The sequence below is a fragment of the Xenopus laevis genome, chromosome 2L (genome assembly GCF_017654675.1).
Source record: "Xenopus laevis strain J_2021 chromosome 2L, Xenopus_laevis_v10.1, whole genome shotgun sequence".
In the NCBI taxonomy this organism is placed as follows: domain Eukaryota; kingdom Metazoa; phylum Chordata; class Amphibia; order Anura; family Pipidae; genus Xenopus; species Xenopus laevis.
Window position 1 is genome coordinate 144,728,716 of NC_054373.1, and position 21,471 is coordinate 144,750,186.

At 38.8% G+C, this 21,471-nt stretch overlaps 1 protein-coding gene across 5 annotated transcripts in view; it reads right to left on the reverse strand.

Annotated features, from left to right (window-relative positions):
• rab5b.L (RAB5B, member RAS oncogene family L homeolog) overlaps positions 1–19,888 on the reverse strand; it is a 32,880-nt gene extending 12,992 nt beyond the window's left edge. The window contains exons 1-2 of one of the 5 annotated variants that reach the window (XM_018244948.2): positions 19,318–19,888; positions 3,555–3,823 (exon numbers count right to left, since the gene is read on the reverse strand). In XM_018244948.2, coding sequence (XP_018100437.1) covers positions 3,555–3,717 — 163 coding nt within the window. In that variant the 5' untranslated portion in view covers positions 3,718–3,823; positions 19,318–19,888. 5 annotated transcript variants of the gene reach the window in all.
• Between the last annotated feature and the right edge of the window lie 1,583 nt (positions 19,889–21,471).

Consider the following 21,471-nt stretch of genomic DNA (forward strand, 5'->3'; position numbering starts at 1 on the left):
TCAGAGACAATTTGCAGTTGGTTTTCATTTTTTATAATTTGTGGTTTTCTTTAATTATTTAGCTTTTATTCAGCAGCTTTCCAGTTTGCAATCCGGTTGCTAGGGTCCAAACCACAAACAAAACTTGTATGACTTTTTTTCTCGATTGCTAGCTACCAAAAAAGCACCAAAATATTCCCAAGTTGTTTCATGTAAAAAAAAGTTGCATGCCAGCTACAAGTAGTTTACCCTGAGGGCACAACCAATTTGTGAGTAAAACACACACCTGCTCAATATACAGATACTCGAGTTCTTAAGTATTTGTTTTTTTGTCTGGCAACTTTTTGTGTTTGTTTTTCTTCAATGAATTCCTATTAGTAGAGGTTTCAGAAAATACTTTTCACACCTGTGTTTTTCTCGAATCAATAAAATGAAACCAACTCTATTTTTGATAAATCAGCCCCTTAGGAGCATATTTAGTAAAAAGTAGAACTCACCAGTTCTCCAGAGGAAAACCTCACAGCCCCGCATATGCATCAGATGTATTATATGTATCAGATTAATGTATCATATTATGTATTATATGTATCAGATATGTATCAAAGGCAACTCCATTTTCACTTGTTAGTTTATTAAAACTATGCCGCCACAATTCCTATACAAGTGAACAGAGTTATGTATTTCAAAGCTTCCCTAAAATGTGTACCTGTTGCAATTTGCAGCTTTGATAGAGATAGATATACAGTATATATATATATATATATATATATATATATATATATATATATATATATATATATATATATAGACAAATATTTTGTGGTCACACCCTCATTGCACCCCCGCCTAATGTTTTTAAAAACTAGTGGTGAGCACAACTTTCCCTTGTTTTATATATAATATATATATATATATATATATATATATATATATATATATATATATATATATATATATATATATATATATATATATATATATATATATATATATATATATATATATATATATATATATATATATATATATATATATATATATATATATATATATATATATATATATCCCTTAGAGTTTCCAATTATAAAACAAAAAGGAATCTGCCTAAATTGTAAATTGTTTATATTATTATTAGAGCTTCTCTAAAAGCAGTTTCTGCCTTGTCTTGTTTTAGCCAATGACACATTTTTTTTGTTCATCTTCTGCTTCTGTTCTCTTCACAAAGTTCTTTTTTTTTTTAAAGAAATTCCCATGTTGTGTTACTGAGCAACCAAAAAGGAACAACTAGGGAGTCTAAAGCAGCCCTGCCATAACAAGAGCAGGACCAAACTCTTAAAGGCTGCTCCTAGGGATGCCATAGCATAGTTACCCCTGCACTAAGCAACTCCACAAGAACACTTTTAGAGTTGAAAGTCTAGAAGTATTTTGTTTGGTTTGTAGAAGAGAAAAGCATAGGAGGAAAATACAAGCTTACGTGGTTAACTTTTTCTATCTTGGATTTAACTTCATTTATGGTCTTTGATTTTTAAAATGCCATAAAATGTGAGAGATAAAATTGTGTCACTGCACTTCACTATCCCATGTTTTAGCTGGAACACATCCACGAACAAAGCAATAAAAAAACAACTCAAGAGATTTATTATCAGAATAAAGATATGCCTGTTTATGAAAAATCAATAAAAATCTTTAATGCAAATATACCTACAGCATTCTGAGCCTCACGCTACATCAGTGTAAAACCACAATAAAGTAATCTTGGGTTGTTATAAAATTGAGTGTTGCTATGTTCCATTTGTAACTATTTACTAAAATTACACACATTGCACAGTATTACCATGAGCCGACTGGAGGTTATCAGTGGTTCATCTGTTGGTGAAATGCCTTATACTCAATACGAAGACTGGTCTCCCACTAAGCTTCCTCTCCCCCCATTTTACCTGTTTTTAATTTCTATAGATTTATAGTTATTAATTAATAATGAATAGCACCATATTCTTCAGCAGGGGTTATTTAGGTTGCCGAGGGAGTGGTGGTGCTTCCTAAAAGTCACCCTGTAGAGTTTCGACGTTTGGCAAGTAACGTTTTTCCGATGGACTCCCTAGCAGCATCATTCCATGGACTTAACTGGGTAATGTAATTTGACAAGCACATGTCCTGTTTGACTGTTTAGCAGCAATCTATTGGAGATCTGGCATACTGTGTTTGCTACCTGCACCCTGATGTTTTCATTTCTTACTTTGACACGGTGTGCATTGTTGTAAAATATGTTTGAGTTTTTGTATTAGAGTTATACTTATGTTGTTGTTTATATTTCCATTAACTTTTTGGTCTCTCTCTTTTTTTTTTATTACAGGTATAGGGTCTATTATCCAGAATGACTGGGACTCAGGGTTTTCCATTGATTGGATCATCAAAAATTAAAGGGGTTGTTCTCCTTCAAATACTTTTTCCAGTTCAGTTGGTTTCAGACAGTACCCCGGAAATAAAAACTTTTTCCAATGGCTTTCTATTTTCTATGTGTGACCATTTTTCTAATATTGAAGTGTAAAGTTCCATGTTTCACCTTTCTAAAGCAGCTCTGGGGGGGGGGTCGCTGACTCTTTAGGACCAGTAACAATTTTTTTTAAATCCGTTCGTATAGAACGATAAAAAAACCACACGGACAAATTACATTTTTAAATCGCTAAGAAATAACTTACCGAAACTCTGCTTGTGCTCCTCTTTAGAAAAGGCGACGACACGGCGACGATCCATCATGCAGCGCTCGATTTCTCCTCCCTGGCTATCTCCTATAAGGAAGGCAGGTACGAGAAATAGAGCGCCACGCGATGGATCGCCTTTTCTGAAAAGGGAGCACAGCATTTTGGTAAGTTATTTCTTAATAAAGACTTAGTGATTTAAAATTTAATTTGTCTTTGTGTTTTGTTTTCGTTCTATACAAACAAATTTTTTTTCTTCAAAAAATTTATGTTTAATGGTCCTTTAACGGTTTTAAATTGATACATTTAGTCAATACATTTGTTATCTTTGTCCCTGCTGAGCAGAATCCCAGAGTTTCATTAAAGGCAGCTGTTAGAATTGATACAATAGTTGCTAATATTCCACAGATGCTGCTGAGGAATATATCAACTAATTGTATCAACCAAACTAGTTGCATGATATCACAGTAACTGTGAGTTTCACAATCTCTGTGAGTTTCAGATGTCACCTCTTTGAAGAGTTACAATGTGCCATTGTGATTGGATTAGTGGAAGAGTCTATATGCCGAGAACTTCCCACACCAGAAGCTGCTTGGATGAGTAGTGAAAAGTCTTCAATTATTACTCATCATGTCCAGATGTTTTAGAATTACTAATACTAGATGTAGCAAATTGCAACAGTTGAATCTGCTCCTGGATCACTGAGCTCAGACTGAAACACTACAGACACAAACATTAAACTTTTTGTTTATGAAAATGTTAAAACAATATAAAAAAAAAAAGAAAAAAAGCTGGATACCTAATGCACACCAGTGGTATCATCACCCCTGCTAATAGGATTTTTGGACTGTTAGCCAGTTCCTCACATGCACTTACCACCAATGGTACTTTCCTGAAACTCATGAAACTGCCCCTTCACGAAACGCAATACCAGGCTTGATTTTCCTACTGCGGATTCGCCCAGCAGTACCAATTTGAACTGGCATATTTTACTGGCTTGCGACTGACCATTTGGCCTTGCAGCTCCTCTCCCGGCCATGTCCTAGAATGGGGAACAAATAGAAGGGCTCCAGAGGATGGAGGAAGGTTCTGGACAATCACTGGGCAAGCTGAGGACAGGCAGCAGATTCAAGCAAAAGCAGAATCTAAAATACAAGAATATTAGCATATTTAGCATGATCTTGTTTTGTTTTCCAACACTATTAGCCCATTTTATAATAGTTTTAATGAACATACAGCAACCAACAAGTTAAGTATGCATTATATTTAAGTAATACCAACACCAGTACAGTATTTGACATAAGGGAAACAAAGACCTATAGGGGGCTCCCTTTCCTAGCAGATGTATTAAAGCTCACTCAAATAACTGATTCTACTACAAACAAAATAACTGCATTCTGCACAGAGTCAGCATGTAGAGAGACATGATGACTGGTGATTTTAATATAGTGAGCTCCAATACATCTTCTAGGCAAAAGGAGCCCCCATATAAGATATTTTTGATGATTCATCTGACACCCAACTCTTGAATGAAGAGAGAATGAGGAGAAAGATTTTGAGAGAGGAATAGTGAAGATAAACTTGATTATTTCAGAAATTGATTGTATTTAGAAAGTTTCTTATTTCAGTATGCTGAAGTTTATATACATTTTTCATTTTCGCGATCGTTCCCCTTTAAAAAAAACAAAAATAAATCATTAACAATATAAAACCGTATCGCAAGCCCACATAGATCTAAGTCTAAGGAATATCATGCCTCTATACTACAAGATACAAACATGGGATTGAAGTGATAATACTCCTGTCCGGAACTGACACTTTTACGAACATATAAGACTTTTGTTGTAAGTCCACCACTGAGAAGGTGCAGCTCTGAAATTTTCAAAGAATCCAATTCCATTACTCTGCAATTTTCCTGTGCTGTTTCCATTTATATCCCCCCTCCCAGTCATAATAATAGCTTAACTGACACTTCTGTGCAAGCACCATGGAGTGATCGTATTCTTCAATCCTCTATGGTCCCGGTCTAACACACGTACAGTTGAGTGAAAATGCTGGCTGTTTGCTTTAAATTTGGGATGCCCCGAATCCAGGATTCGGTTCGGGATTCAGCCTTTTTCAGCAGGATTCGGATTCTAATCCATGTGTCTGGCCGAACCGACGCCTAATTTCCTTATGCATAAAAGAAGGAAGTAAAATAATTCTCTACTTTTCCCCTTCCTGACCCTAATTTGCATATGCAAAATTAAAATGTGGATTTGGTGCAGCATTTGGCCGAATCTTTCATGAAGGATTCTGCCGAATCCCAAATAGTGGATTCGGTGCATCCCTACTTTAAATTTCAGCTTTTCACTCTACGTTGTGTGTGCACCCGCCTTGAAGAAGGAAGAGGATTGCTCCATGGTGCTTACACAGAAGTACTCTGGGCTGGTGAAGTTGTCTGCCAATAGGAGCACCATCCTTTATAAAAAAAAAAAAAACCAACACAAACAATTTCAAATGAGACAATCAGTGTTTAATTCCAAACAAACAAATAAAAACACATCTTACTTACACATTGGTAAGCAGACTCTTGCAAGCAGTGTGTGTTTATTTGTATCTTTTTTTTTTTTTTTAAGGTAAACTGCATTAAACTCATACGTGAGCATTTCCAGACATAAATTAATGTTTGGCATACAAGTGTGTGAACTCTTAACTACATTTTTATTTGGAATTTTACTACATCATTGCTGCACAGACACTAGGAGGAGTTACTGCCTGGCTGTGTACTCTCACTCGCTTTATCTCTTTGTTTTGTCTGTAGTTTTGTCAGATGAATTCATCCGATACGTGTAGTTGCACTTATACTAAAGAAAATGCACCACTATTTTTTATTAATTACTGGTGGGTGCATAACATTTGGTACCCCCTAGTGATTTGGTAGCCCCCTGGTGAACTTTACGTCTCCTTTTTAACATGTTGAAAAGACAGTTCCCCATGATACCCCGGGGATTTACAGTGGTTAGTTGGTAGCAAAACTGACACAATTCATATAATTGTTAGGATGGTTCATGTCAGACCACTGGGTAATCCTGGGTTGGAACTATGTAAGGCTAATGGCAATCATTGCCATCTAATAGAAAATGTGATTGTCAAAACACGTGTGACTACTTGGTGTTATTGAATGAAAAGCCTACATTAGCCGGAGTGATTTCCTTTAAAAGCAGAATCTGGCAGAAAGAGTGTTCTGTCTGTGGCTGACCATTACTTATGTTCCCTGTGTGCCATTAGCTTTCGTAAAATTGACATGATTCCCATCATTAATAGATATGAGTGAATATCCGTTTAACTTCACATGGCTGCAGGCGCTATCCACAACCCACTGCAGTGAGATAAGCTTTCCGAGATGCAAATGGCCTGAGCAAGCCGCTGGGGGAAAGTGTGTTGCCATTACTTCTGCTGCAGAGAAAACAATAAGAAATGTGAGAGAACTGATGCCACACAAAAAGTGACCAATAAAGGAAGCTGTAATGGATCACTAGTGCTCTTATCTACTACAAGTGAGCCTAAAGAGCTTACTAAATAGGGCTTGCAGTCTCTCTCCTTTTGTTTAAGACAATATGTACATCTCCTTTTTTTAAGACAATATGTACTATAATGTAAAAAAAAAAAAAAAACAACTCACAAACATTAGTAACTAAAGGATGGGATTTAAAGCAAGGTAATACATTACTAGAGCAGTCATTTAAAATTAGCTAATAAAGCCCACACTGCAACTGGAAGGAACACGTTCTCCAGAAAGCTCTGAATTATGGGATGGCCATCTCTCCATTTTATCCAAATTATCCACATTTTAAAAAAATATTTTCTTTTTCTCTGTAATAATAAAACTATACAGGTATAGGAGCTGTTATCCCGAATGCTCGGGACCTGGGGTTTTCCAAATAGGTTTTTTCTTCATACGTCTACTTCTGCTATGTGGCACTCATGGGAACAGGGGTGTAAATTATTAACATGTATTTTTAGTGCACCACCATATTATGCAGGGCTGCAAATAAAGATGAGGGAGACCCAATGACCCCACAAGGGTACGGGGGGGGGGGGGGCCAGAGAGATCTATAGGGAGACACTACATCAGTTACACAAAGGAAAGGACTATGTAAGGGATTTGTGTTAGAAGTACAGTCATATGGCAGGGATTATTAAACACGGGTTGAAAAGGGATATATGGGTGAAGAACCTGGAGTTAAAAAAAAAAAAAAAGTCAGCAACAGAGAGTTTGTAACATGACAGTTTATGGGAATATCCTGGGTATAAATCATCAGTTAAAAGTGGCCATTAATGTCAGTTAGATGTGCTTTACCTATGGCAGAACAGGGATATAATGGATTTTATTGCTACTGACCTGCAACTGCAGTGCTCAATGTTTGATGTACAAACACAACTGGAGGTATGCACTATACTCTCTTTTATATACAAAGTTCCCTGGTAAGCCTTTTGATGATGGTTCTGGTATAATTAATCCAGTGAAGGGAGAAGGGCATATTTGAAATGTTGTTTGCAGCTAATGTCTGGCTGCTGTGTGAGAAATGGTACAATGTTGCCGCCAGCTACTGGGCCACACGTGCTGTAGTACCATCAAGACAAAGTAGTAGGTTTCTTTTTGACAGGCAAAAAGGATGAGGTAATTAAAGCACATAAAGTAGCACATTTTATAACAATAGCTTCACATTAAGGGAAGGAGCACAGCAACACTTTAAGGATCAGGGCACACGCTCAGATTCAGGGAGATTAGTCGCCCAGTGACAAATCTCCTCTTCTTCGGGGTGACTAATCTCCCCAAACTGCCTTCCCGCCGGCGGGATGGCACTCAGATCGCTTTGTTTTCCAAAGTAGCTGAAGTTACCTCACAAGGAAACTTAGTGCTCTTTATCAGAGCACAAGTCACATGACTGGGGGCAGCTGGGAAACTGACAAACTGTCAAGCCCCATGTCAGATTTCAAAATTAAATACAAAAAAATATGTTTGCTCTTTTGAGAAACGGATTTCCGTGCAGAATTCTGCAGGAGCAGCTCTATTAATAAATGTGTTTTGAAAAAAACATTTTTTACCATGACAGTATTCCTTTAACTCAAAGGTGAACAACCACTTTAAGTGACCACATGTTTTTTTTATGGGTACTGCACCCACTGGTGTATGATGAATGCCAAGAGCAGATGAAGTGGATGTTTTACCAATTTATTGATGTGTAATATTCCAATCTGATAAGATTCTGACAGATCACTTATTAGTATAGAAGTCGGCTGACTTTCTTTCAAGACCTCCAGATCCCCTACAGGCAAGGGAACTGCCCAAGGGTCTTGTGTTCTCTCTGAAAGGAAAGAAACTTGCAATCACATAAGCTATGCTTTCTACACCCTAACATTAAATACATGAACTTAATCTGTATAAATGTTTGAGAAGTATCCTGCATGCAGCAAGGGATTACGAATAAAGACTGTTAATATGTGTAGGGTATAAGACAAAGGGCAAGGGAGCTGACACACCACAGACACCATGTTATAAACAACTGCAACAGATTTTTGCCTGCACCCCAAGAAACGAAGACAGAAGAGAAGTGAAGATCAGCTTTGATAGGACCCCCCCCCCCCGGTTTGGTGCAGTTTTCTAACTAATAAATCACCAATGATTTAAATTTGAATTGCTCCTATGCTTTATTACTGGCCACACTAGTACAAGAATATATACCACCGCACTTAGAGACAGATATGGAGTTAATGGTTTCGTTTAACTTTTAGTATGATGTAGAGAGTGATATTCCGAGACAATTTGCAATTGGTTTTCAATTTTTATTATTTGTGGTTTTTGAGTTGTTTAGCTTTTTATTCAGCAGCTCTCCAGTTTGCAATTTCAGCTATCCAGTTGCTAGGGTCCAAATTACCCTAGAAACCATGCATTGATTTGAATAAGAGACTGGAATATGAATAAGAGGCCTGAATAGAAAGATGAGGAATAAAAAGTAGCAGTTACAATACATTTGTAGCCTTACGGAGCATTTGCTTTTTTAGATCGGGGTCAGTGACCCCCATCTGAAAGCTGGAAAAAAAGTCCGAAAAAGAATGCAAATAATTAAAACACTATATAAATGCAACTTTTCAGTTGATCTAAATCAGAGAGTTGGCCATTCTATGACAAACTAAAAATTATAGGAACAGTAACACCAAAAACTGAAAATGTATCAAAGTAATTAAAATATAATATACTATTGCTCTGCACTGGTAAAAACGGCTTGTTTGCTTCATAAAGACTACTAAAGTTTATATAAACAAGCTGATATGTAGCCATGGGGGCAGCCATTCCAGCTGGAAAAAAAAGAGAAAAGGCACAGGTTACATAGCAGATAACAAAAAAACAAAACACTATTGTATTGAACCACCCCCTTTAACTAGCTAGCTGCAAAAAATCTAAAGGATTTATTAATAAAAGGACAATGTGTAACACCCAGCACCCATTATTGTTTTGCCACTTGCCCTGCTTTTAACAACACGAGTTACAGTAATTTGGACTCCTAGAATAGAGTTTAAAAAGCTTTAACCAATCCTGAATGCAGTGCTGGGTGGAATATAGGTATTCCCCTGGAACGCCCCTAGCTTTGGTCATGCAAACGGAAGGATGCTGGGAGTACTGAAGAATGCAGCTGGCGACACTAATCCTAGAGGATTTAGCAAATGAGCCTCATTATGAGAGATTAATGCAACAATTTATACAGTAGGGGTCTACAAATAATATTAATTTTGCCTTGGCTGTATATATATATTATGGCAGCTCCATCTTCTTATATTTTTTTTACAAATATGTAGGCGCATAAGAATATTTGCATAATTACCTATACATTGACGTTTTACATTCTCCCCAGCTTTTTATACTGGGGGAAAAAAAAATGCGTGTCTGCATGTAATGAAGGAGGAACTCATTCGGAGATATATAAGGCAAGAGTGCCAACTAGTGGCCACATTTATTATACTGCTTAACTTTTATATGCCGTCATTCAAATTGCTCTACGTGAACTCATGAAGGCAAAATAAAGTAAAATAAAATCTCAGAACAGCACACAGGGCGATTTGCAGCTGGAACAATAATTGGCGGCTAAGCAAATGCACCGGCACAAAAGTGGATGGGGACAATTTCAATCAGGTGACCAAATGCTGGAAACCACCCCTTGTGCCACTGCCCTAAGGGTAGGGACACACTGGGCGATTTGGGGAGATTTAGTCGCCTGGCGACTAATCGCAGCGACTTTCCACGACCAATCTTCCCCGAATACCTCCCCTCGCTCTGCGCCTGGCTAAAATGAAAAATCGCCTGCGCTAATCACACACGGCGATTCGTTTTCCGAAGTCGCCCGAAGTTTCCTCGTGAGGCAACTTCGGGCGACTTCGGAAAACGAATCGCCGTGTGTGATTAGCGCCGGCGACTTTTCATTTTATCCAGGCGCAGAGTGAGGGGAGGCATTCCGGAAGAAAAGTCGCTGCGATTAGTCGCCAGGCGACTAAATCTCCCCAAATCGCCCAGTGTGTCCCTACCCTAAAGCTGTAACAAGCAGTGTAATAATTAATTACAGGTAAAGTAAAGGCGAGACACAGTATGAGCAGTTCCCTCTGTCGATTAGTATTAATAGGTTTCATATACACCCTTCTATTGTACAGCACTGGGCAATAAATTGCATTTTATAACAATAATACCAAAAGGCAATGGATTTCATTTAGTGAGGCACAGAATCCCCTATTTGGGATTCGGCCGAATTTCTGAATCGTTTGTGAAAGATTCGGCTGAATAGCAAAGGAAAAAGTGGATTTTTTTTTTTTTTTTACTTCCTTGTTTTGTGACGAAAAGTCACTTGATTTCCCTTCCCGCCCCTAATTTAGGATTCAGTTCAGCCAGGCACAAGGATTCAGCCGAATCAGAATCCTACTGAAAAAGGTCAAATCCAGAACCGAATCCTGGATTCGGTGCATCCCTAATTTCAATATCCAAACTCTACAGGAGTTCAGAGGCCAGAGCTATGGTTTGGTTGGGTTATATGGGATTTATGGAAACACAAAAGTATCCCGTTTGTCCTGGCAATATAGTAACTAAGCTTGAGATCAGAAATGAACAGAGCACAAATCCTCATCATTTTTGGACGACACGCATAAAACTCCAGATGAGAATACTGCCGTCGTAATTAAGCGTCTCGAAGTTGAGTTTGGAGTTAAAGGATCAAGTGTTAAAATGTGTTCTGTTTGCTGCTTTAGTTTAGTTGCATAGAGTAAAAGGGCCTTTATAACTGCTCTTGGCACATGCTGCAAGGTTTATGGAATTAAATATTGGGAAATGGTGGCTCTTCCAACTTGCACCAGTGAGGTCCTCTGTTCAATTCCACTATAAGTTTCTGCTACATGGAGTCACATGCAGTAATTTAAAGGTCATATAAACAGATGTTAACTGGACTTGAGTAAAAGGAGATGTCCATATTCTGCAAAGTCCAATCAGTATGGTAGGACATTGTAAAATAGATTTTTTTTGGGGGTTAAAGTCAATGGCAGAGGCCCCTTGAACCATATGAAGATGCTAATAGCCTTCATGATGTGCGAGTTTTTTTTCAGAGGGTTTCTTTCACTGAAAACTCCATCAATTCAAATTTCAGGGTGTTAACCCCCAAACCCTCTGATGAGTTTTTTTCCATTTGAATTTTTTCTTAAATTAGGAACTTTTTTCAAGTTGTAAGTTCATACCTCTAAAATTCGACCTTAGATAAATAACCCCCTTGGTGTTACAGTTGGGCTGCTGCCTGATTGTTTTTCCCTATAGAAATGCTCAGTAACCCTAATTGCTGTGCAGTGAGTCAGGCTAGGGAATCTGGTCCTGGAAATGACAACCCAATTGGTTTAAAATGTAAAGGTTTCACATCACTTTAATAATGCCAGTGAACAGCAACCCCTGCATTGTGACATTTTTGGGACATGAATGTAGTTCTAAATATATATTACCAATCTAATACAGACTTTCTATTTTGGGATGAAAACATCTGAAGATATTATACTGTATGTCGTGTCTATTCCCTACTGAGCTTTATTGCAAAACAGAGTGCTAACAAGTAAAATTCTATTTCTGTTAAAGGAATAAATACAAAAATCGCATTTTTTTAAAAAAAACTTGGACTACATCATGGGAAGAAAAATACTGCTTTATTTGTTACAGGCGGTCTTATTGGAAATTCCCAATGAAATGAAAAACTACGGTCGCTGAGAAAGTACCAGCAGAAGCATGTTTCCTTCTATGCACTGGATGTTGTCACTGTGTCCCCCAGGCCAGATAAATCAGTTCTTCAGAAAACAAAATAAGCAAGATGTACATCTAACTAGGTATCTGCTGGAACTGCTACCACAGAGCTCTACACATCAGCCAAACAATTGGCTATAAGGCCAGTGGTTCCGTACCATAATAAATAGTGTTTATTGTCAATTAATGCAGGGGTCCCCAACCTTTTTTGGACCGGGGGAGGGGGTCGGTGGGTTACAAACAAAGCATAATGGTGGTGTGTTACTTTGTTGACATGATATAAAAGAATAACAATTAACTTAAAACAGAAGGTTTTTTTGTTTTATTTTCTTACACATCAAAAGAGACATTCAGTCCTATTTTTAATCTCACTGGCGTTTTATTTTCTTACACATCAAAAGAGACATTCAGTCCTATTTTTAATCTCACTGGCACTGGCCATACTGAATTAAGATTCTCATTTGAACTGAAGTCCCATTTTTTCTACGACCTATAAACTGCCCAATGTCCCACAAAACTACCCCCTCAAATTACCATAATCCTTTTGCAAGAAGCCAGATTATACATAATATCTATATATATCTATATCTATATCTATATATACACAAAAAATTTCACACAAAATAACAATACAGTGCACTTCCTTTAAAGTACAGATACATAGATATATATATATATATATATATATATATATATATATATATATATATATATATATATATATATATATATATATATATATATATATATATATATATATAGATATAGATATAGATATATATATAGATATAGATATAGATATAGATATATCTTTCATTACCCAGGAACATCTGAGTACTGGGAGATATGAAAACAAAGATTGTTCAGTATCATGGTTTAGGGGAAGGCTACAAAAAGCTATCTCAGAGGTTTAAACTGTCAGTTTCAACTGTCAGGAATGTAATCCGGAAATGAAAGGCCACAGGCAGGTCTGACTAAAGTCGAGGGTCAGATGAATTCAACCCAATATCAACAAATTCTTCAGGATAATGGTCAAGCATCAGTCACAAAGTTGAAGTTACTCAGGGGTTGGATATTCCAACAAGACAATGACCCTAAACACACTTGGAAATCTACAAAGGCATTTATGCAGAGGGAGAAGTATATTATTCTGGAATGGCCGCCACAGACCCCCCGACTTGAATATCATCGAAAAATCTATGGGATGATTTGAAGCAGGCTGTCCATGCTCAGCAGCCATCAAATATAACTGAACTGGAGAGATTTTGTATGGATAAATGGTCAAAAATACCTCCATCCAGAATCCAGACACTCGTCAAAGGCTATAGGAGGCGTCTAGAGGATGTTGCATTTGCAAAAGGAGGCTCAACAAAGTATTCATGTAATATCTCTGCTGGGGTGCCCAAATTTATGCACCGGTCTAATTTTGTCACTGCAAATACTATGGTTTCCATAAGGCATGTTATATTTAAAAGGAAGTTGCTACTTTGAAAGCTCAGCCGATGATAAACAAAACTACAAAGTATTAAGAGGGGTTCCCAAACTTTTTCATATGAATGTATATATTTTTATTACATTATTTGTAACATTACATTATTTTTCTATAAAGCATTATAGAAGCATTATTCTATAAACACTAGTGAATGACAGTATAAACATAAAAAATACTTGCTATGCTATCCCTAAGTTCAGGCACAAGGGCAGCCCCAATAACAGGACCAGACTTCATGTTTTAGATAATATCTTTCACATGACTTGACATACCAGCATAAAACAACGAATTCTTTAAATGGTCACGCTATCAAGTAAGTAAAGGAAAAAATAAGCCACAAAATATCAATTCTCAAGAAGTTTCAATTCTTTGCCTAGTAAAATCCTATCTAATTTCCATATACAGAAAGTTTAATTGGCTCATCATAAAATTGGCAATAGTATGAAGTAAATTGATCGGAGACTTGGATTTGAAGTTGATTTATATGAATGTTTAGCCTCTGTAAAGTGCTGCACGTTATGTTGATGCTCTATAAAGTATCATAATAATTTGTTAAATTAACAGGTCCAATGTCTAATACTGAACCTTTTAGGTAGGCAAAAGAAAAGTCTCCTATGAGTTTCTAAACATCATTAATTAAAAGGTTGCCACATAAGCCAATACAAAAAAAAAAAAAAAAAGACTAAGCCCCTCCAGACCAAGTTGGCAACTTAATATGGGCACTACTGATGGCCTGCCCAACCAATATCTGGCCAAACTTCTGCCACAAGCTGATGTGATTATCTTCCGACTGGTCTCCCTAGGTTCCCATTATGATCCAATAGTTGGCCCTGGAGCAAGTCGTGGCCAAAGATCTCCAACCTCAATAAGCAGATCTGATAGCGTAGGACCACCTTCTAGATCAGGGGTCCCCAAAATTATTTTACCAATGAGCAACATTCATATGTTTAAAAAGTTAGAGAGCAACACAAGTATACAAAAAAATCTGGGGGTCCTAATTATGGGCTGTGATTGACTATTGCTACAGCAGACTCTGGCAGTAAATCTGGATTCTATGCAAAAAATAAAATAAAAAATATAAAATCATGTTGCTCACAAGCCCCTGTTCTAAATCATGGGAAAAATCAGGGACATTTCTATAAAATTCAATAAGAACTGCTGCATTGATAGTGTTTAAATAAATGCAACCAGTGCAGCCCAGCAACCTCCAGTTTTTAAAAAAAGCCTGTGATTTTGGAAATGATATTGCACTGCGAAATAAAACCTACAACATAAAGCATTAACACATAAAAATACCTTTAATGTAAGATTCTGAATCTTCACCAGAGATCCATGATACTGTATGTAATGTTCATACATACTTCACTGTGAGCTACAGTCCCTTAGCTATAATGTGAAATATTAGGAAATCAAGATACAGAGAATATGGCCTGGTAACCCAAGTATCTGAAACATCTTAGAAGAAGATACTGTTACTTGTCTTCACTATTCACCACTTTGAAGTCCCACTACCTGTCATAAAACACATCCCAGTGACATAAGTAGAAAGGGCCTAATGAGTAGACATACCTTTGCCTGATTTGTGGCTGTTAAGGCCTCCCAGGTACCCTCTCCACCAAATCGGCTCATGGGATGGAAAGTTAGTGTACTAGGGGTCACAGATAATATGGCCGCCTTCCTATTGTTCCAATCATTCATGCCAGCTTTTTCCACCCATGTGGTGGGCTAAGTCAGGCTGATCTATCCATAATATATGCATATTTGTATGTGTATAGCCAGCTTTTTCCACCCACGTGGTGGGCTAAGTCAGGCTGATCCAATTGCTTGGCCCTTAGATCAACATCAAAATCATTACAGACCTCTGTGCAGGTCTATAAAGAAAATATTACATCAACCCCCATCCTTGCCCAAAAGGATTTTTAAACCTGCCTGATTGATATCTGGTCAATCCCAGACAGATATTAGCCAGGAAAGCAAGCTAGCTTATCTTATTAGACTGGCCAATATGCTGCCAGCGTGGACTGAAGGGGCCAAGTTGGCAGCTACTAAGGGTCTGTGTATGACCAATACAACATTGCTCATGTAAACAGCTTTAAAGGAAAAGATTCTAGGTTAAGAAAATGCCCCACCCATGTGTGCTGTTATATGTCTAAGGTGGCAAGATGCATACCTTCCAACTGAAGAGGATACAAGAGAGGGAGGAATGAAACCATAATATTTGTAATCAGACATGTTATTACACTTAGGGGTTCATTTATCAAAGGTTGAATTTTAGAGTTATGTGAGCTTTTTTAGACCTCTAATGAACACACAACTCAAATGGCTTCTAATTTAAGAAAAAAACTGGAAACAGCAAGTTCGGGGTTAATAACCCGAAAACTCTATTCAATCGAGTTTTCCGTTGAGAAAACCTCAAATCGTGCCAATTGACCGAGTTTTAGAGCAAAACCCTCCGGAGGAGGGAGGAGCAAACGGAGCATGCTCAAGCCCTAGCCCTGGAGGTTTAAGCTGAAAACAGGAAGTCTGACACAGAAGCCCATGTGTACACAATAGAAGGAAAGAAATGTGGCGAGTTTTTTTTGGACTCAAAAATACCCTCGAAAACTCAATTTGAAATCAATTTGAAATCTGCCCCTTAGATTACCGTTTTTATTCTTGCAGGCTCTTACCTTCCAAACACACAAACATCAAATATTACCACTGAAAAATACAAGAGCCAAAAATGCAATTTAAATTCTCACAAACAAGTTCTGTCCTTCAAAATAAATGGCATAGTTTCAGACCTATGTGGCTTAACCTCAACTCAGAGCTAGCAAGTACAAACAAGATTATACACCTGTACACATGTATAAATTGTTTCTGTCACTCAGTCTTGAGCACGTAGGCTAATGACATACTAGGTATTTTCTCCTGCAGCTGAGAAAGGGTGTTTGATGCCACCCTATGTGTGTAGTAAGTGGCATGGCTGGTGTATGTCTGTCACTGTGCACGTGTAGAGACAGTCACTTGCCATTTATATCACTTCACACACACAGGCAGTGGCATTTCAGCCTTAGCCCTGCAGAGAAACAAGTTATTTTTACAAGTTAATATTACAGTCTCTTGATATAAGAATGGATTAAAATGGAAACTGTTTATTCATCATAGCATACTTTCAGAGGATGAATATTCATTTGAAGATCTAGTTGCTTTAAAAGAGAAGAAAATACAGAAAACTGGTGGGGTGCCAAAATGTTAGGCAAACCCCAGTAATTATAATGTTTAACCTGTGACTCCAAGCCAGCTCTCCTGTTTTGCTGAAAACTGTACCAGCCCGAGGTACCAATGAAGGAGCGCCAAGACACCATCTTCTTCCTGTTCTTGTAGCCTCTCTGCGGCCCCAGGCAAAGTGAGAAGTTTGGCTTTTAACTTTACTGCACATGTGTCCTGAGACTGCACCAAAGAGGCGATGCAGAAAGAACAAGATTGCAATGTGGCACTCTTACAGATGTACCTCAGGTAGGTGTTTAGAATCACTGGGAGGTGCCTAACATTTTAGCCCCACCAATGATTTTACCTTTTCTTCCCCTTTAATGTAAGCAAATTTAACAAAGGACAGCAGATTAACACTCTCATGGTTGGTAACCTTAAAAATTTGGATTTTTATTTATTTATTTTTTTTAAATCAAAAGCATAGGTAGAATATATTTTTCAGGACAAGACCTATTTTTTGATAAGTGCTCATGTTGAACAAAATTGTTTTTTATAGGGGGTGTTCAATTTGGTGATAACTTCTTTCCATACTTTATATTTTACTAAAGTAAGTAGTTGGTCAATTAGGACTTAAAGGATAACAAAGCAAAATCATTTGTCGGTGCCAAGTTGTTAGACACACCCTAGTGAATCTAAACACTTTCCTGCCACTCTGGGCGGGTGTATAACTTTTTTTAAATGAGACAAATGCACCAGAACAGGGTAGTTCTCTATGCAGCACAGCCATCAGATTTTTGTACTGTGCATCAGCCCTCCAAGTTTTGGTATTGGGGACTCTTAGCAAAACAAAAGAAGATGGCAGTAAGCAAACGGTACTAGTGTATATTTTGAAGAAAATTAACTCCAGGTAGCAAGTAAGCAACTAGAATTTCTGGTGGTTGCCTAGTGACTATTGCCTATTTACCTTTCCAGATCCTTTACCTATCAAGTAAGAGTTTACCTAATCCTTAGATTTGGTGCTGCCCCACTGGAGATGGAGTCTCTGCCCCCTTTTTTACAACCTTGATAAAGCATTTGGCATCATTCTGCCATGAAGATTCAGGGAAACAGTGGCCTGAAGTGCATCCAATATAGTGATTTAAGGAGAGCACTCAAAGCAGTACTGATGTGGTTAAATTTTAATTGTGGACAACAATTCACACACCATGTTTTGGGCCTTACGTGCCCTTTCTCAAGATCACACTTGAGAAAGGGCAAATAAGGCCTGAAACATGTTGTGTGAATTGAAGTCCACAATTAAAATTTAACCAAATCAGTACTGCTTTGAGTGCTCTCCTTAAATCACTATATTGGATGAATAACGTAAGGGATAGCAGTTCCCTGGATAAGGATTGATGCACTTATGCGTATAAGAGAGCGTAAGAACATTTTCCTACAGTCCTAAGTGGCCTGAAGTGCTATTGGTTGTGCCCCATCTCTTCCTCACCAGTGCATGCTATTAATGGTACTGTCAGCAATCATCAAAAGCTTACTTTATAAGCAAATATTAATAGCAGGAATGCTTTTTTTGCGTACTCTAGCAATAGGCATAAAAGATGTTTAACAATGGTGAATACCGCTCCCTTTAAAGACAAACATAACAATAACTTGCTACTGTTAGACTTTTTATCATATACAAAGTTGCATGTAGAATTTCCTGTAAAAAATAAACATAGTCCTATGGGCAATGACACACACGGTGCTAATTGTTACCCGTGTTGTATCACAGCTACAAAAAGCTAATAAAAAAAACAAAATACCCTGCCATAGACAGTACTGAGAATTATGTCTGATCAAACCCTCAAATTGTATAAGTGCTCAAGACTACATACGAAGGACTTTTAGGACTTCACAGCAATATCCTAGCCAAACATGTTTTTTTTTTATTGAGATAATCTGAGGTATAGTTTAGGTTTCATCTTGGGCATGTTGAAAGAATAGTGTTAGGCCTAAATCCTAAAAATGGACTTATTCCTGTTCTTGTGAATCATGTGAAGGCCTAAATAGACCTGTATTCCAGCAAACACTTTATTGGGGGGACACTGTGTTCTCACTTACCTGATCCTAGCCCAGCAATGGCAGAACTGAAAATAAAACTGTTTATAAAGTGTCCTGTATGGGTTGCCGCCTGTTTTCTAAGATTTTGCTGTACTACACCTCACAGGGACATCCAACACAAGAGCTGAAGCATGCTGGGTATTCCTGGACACTGAGGAAACTGCCTGGAGCCGACACAGGAGGAGTTCACTTCCTCTGCGCCACTATCTCATAGTGACTGACAGATGGCTAACAGCAGAACTCCTTAGGGGTCGACAAAATTGCAGCTGCAGCAGAACATCTCACAGCATCCGCCAAATGCATGCTGGGACCTGTAGTTCCGCAACGTCTACACAGCAGAAGGTTACTGGGCAAAGAGAATGAACGTGCAGATCTACCCGCTGCACTTGTGTATACACACAGACAAAATCAATGCGTGCGTTATTTCTCACCCACAACACCGCCTGCATGTCGTCGCTTCATGTAAACATATAAACCACCAGGCCCAGGAATCGCGTCATAACACAGAAAAGGTGAACTTCAACGTCCCGAGGCAAATAGTAGACAAAAAAACTTACAGTGCACTTAAAACGGAAGTTACCTGTTACCGGCAGCCGCCGTCTCCCTTCCCACGGGCTCAGCGCCGCTCCCACTCCGCCTATCGAACACAACACTGCAGAGTGACAACCAAGCCTACAGTGCAGTGTAGGGCAGAGCCAGACCTGACAAATACCATGTAGCCAATCACAATTTAAGAGGAGCTGCTAAACCTCCTCCGCGTCACGGATTGCTAGGCAAGTTCGCCACTAAAAATCAAGTAGGTGGGCGAAGTTCCAGTGACGTTCTGTAACAAGCAATATTTTCAGTCCAATAAAAAGTTTGGGTTCTTTGAGTGACAAGCACTGAAACCAACAGAATTGTCGATTTTCACAGACGCTTTATCTCAGGGACATAACCGTAAAGCAAAGAGGAAGCGAATCATAAACTAAATAAGGTGACTGAAGTGGGAGGGGTTGCTGATCGGGTACACCAATTAGCGTTTGGCAACACCTCAGGGGACGGCTCACTACGCAGAATAACAATTGGTTCGGCAAGCGGTAGCTGTTCGCTTTCTGGATGAGGCGCAGGAAGTGATGGTGCAGATGCTATGGACACGGTCACGAGTGCGGATGTGAGGGAAATAAAGTACGTAGGAGCTGTTGCTCAGTCAGCTATGGCATTGGGCGTTTTCCTTTCTCATAAAAAGGCATCAAGGAGTTGCTAAAATATGGCGTGGGAGAGCCTAACAGCAACCTCAGTGTAAATGGTGCTATATTGTACAGCTTCCTGTAATGCAGGCCAATTATCTGCTTTTCCACTACTGCTCACAAACATTACCTCAGCTCGGGTTACCTTCCCCACCAGGCTGCTATTTGATTGGCCTAGCCGGCTAGCTCCCTAGGGTTGGGGCCAATATTACAAATTTACCAGCAATTAACCTGTGGGTAAATTTGTGAAACCCAGTAAACCCTTCCTACTCTGTCTCTGCTGCTGATCACCCCTTATACAGAAGAGGACTGTAACTAGCCTGCCCAGCCTGCCAATTTACCCACCCTGTGACCCCAAGTCTACCCCAATAAGGCCGGTATAACTGGTTTGAAAATGTGGTAAAGCCTAGCTCGGGTGCAGACTCAAAAAATTGCTGCAAAATCTGCTTTTCTATGCATGCCGAGATCTGACTCATCTGGCCCTTGCCTAAGTGACTGTGTACCTGCTCAATACAAAAATACTCCCTACACCTCTTATCATTGGCATAGCCATACTTGGTGCTTACCCAACTTTATCATGTATGGGGATCCACTCTAGCTGTATGTAGACTTGCCAACTCCAATCTTTTACCAGCCTCGTCAGTAAAATACCAGCAGGGGCCAGTAATACAAAGTAACTGGCAATGTACTTGCTGGTAAATTAGTAATTACTAGTCAATATGTCCCTGACCTGCCTCTGATCCACCCCATCCTAGCTTCCATATATTCACCACATCCCCTCCAGGTTCAACAGTGAGGCCATAATGCCGGGTAACTCCTGTAATGTAATTACACTTACTTCCCTCCTTGAACTCCCCTTGGAAATTGCTTATATTATATATTTTCAGTACATATGGGCCATTTTATCATGGTGCTGCCCCATTCAGCATCAGCCTCCCTGTATTCATCCTTACCCTTTGTTACCATTGGTAATATTTTCATAGAAATGGTGGCAACCTGGCCATCCAGGGCCGCCATCAGAAATCGCAGGGCCCCATACGACAACATTTGCTGGGCCCCCTGGGCTGCGCCACACCACAAGCCCCACCTACAGGTCCACCCTCCCCACCCACAGGCCCACAGTAAAAAAACATTGGTGGCTAGGGCCCCCCCATTAAAAAAACATTTGTGGTCAGGGCCCCCCTCATTAAAAAAATACATTTGTGGTAAGGGCCCCCCATTAAAAAATATTGGTGGCTAGGACCCCACATGGGAAAAAAATTTGTGGCCAGGCCCCCCCCCACACATTATAAGAAAATTGGTGGCCAGGGTCCCACTTAAACGTCCATGTAAAAAAACTTGCCCCCCCCCAAAAGTTTAAAAAAATTGGTGCCCAGGGCCCCACCACACAACAGGGACCACAAAGGGTTACCTATAGGGGGGCCCTGCCATGTTGCACTTCATTAGTGTGGCCCACCTGCTGTCAGTGAGCTGCCAACTACAGAA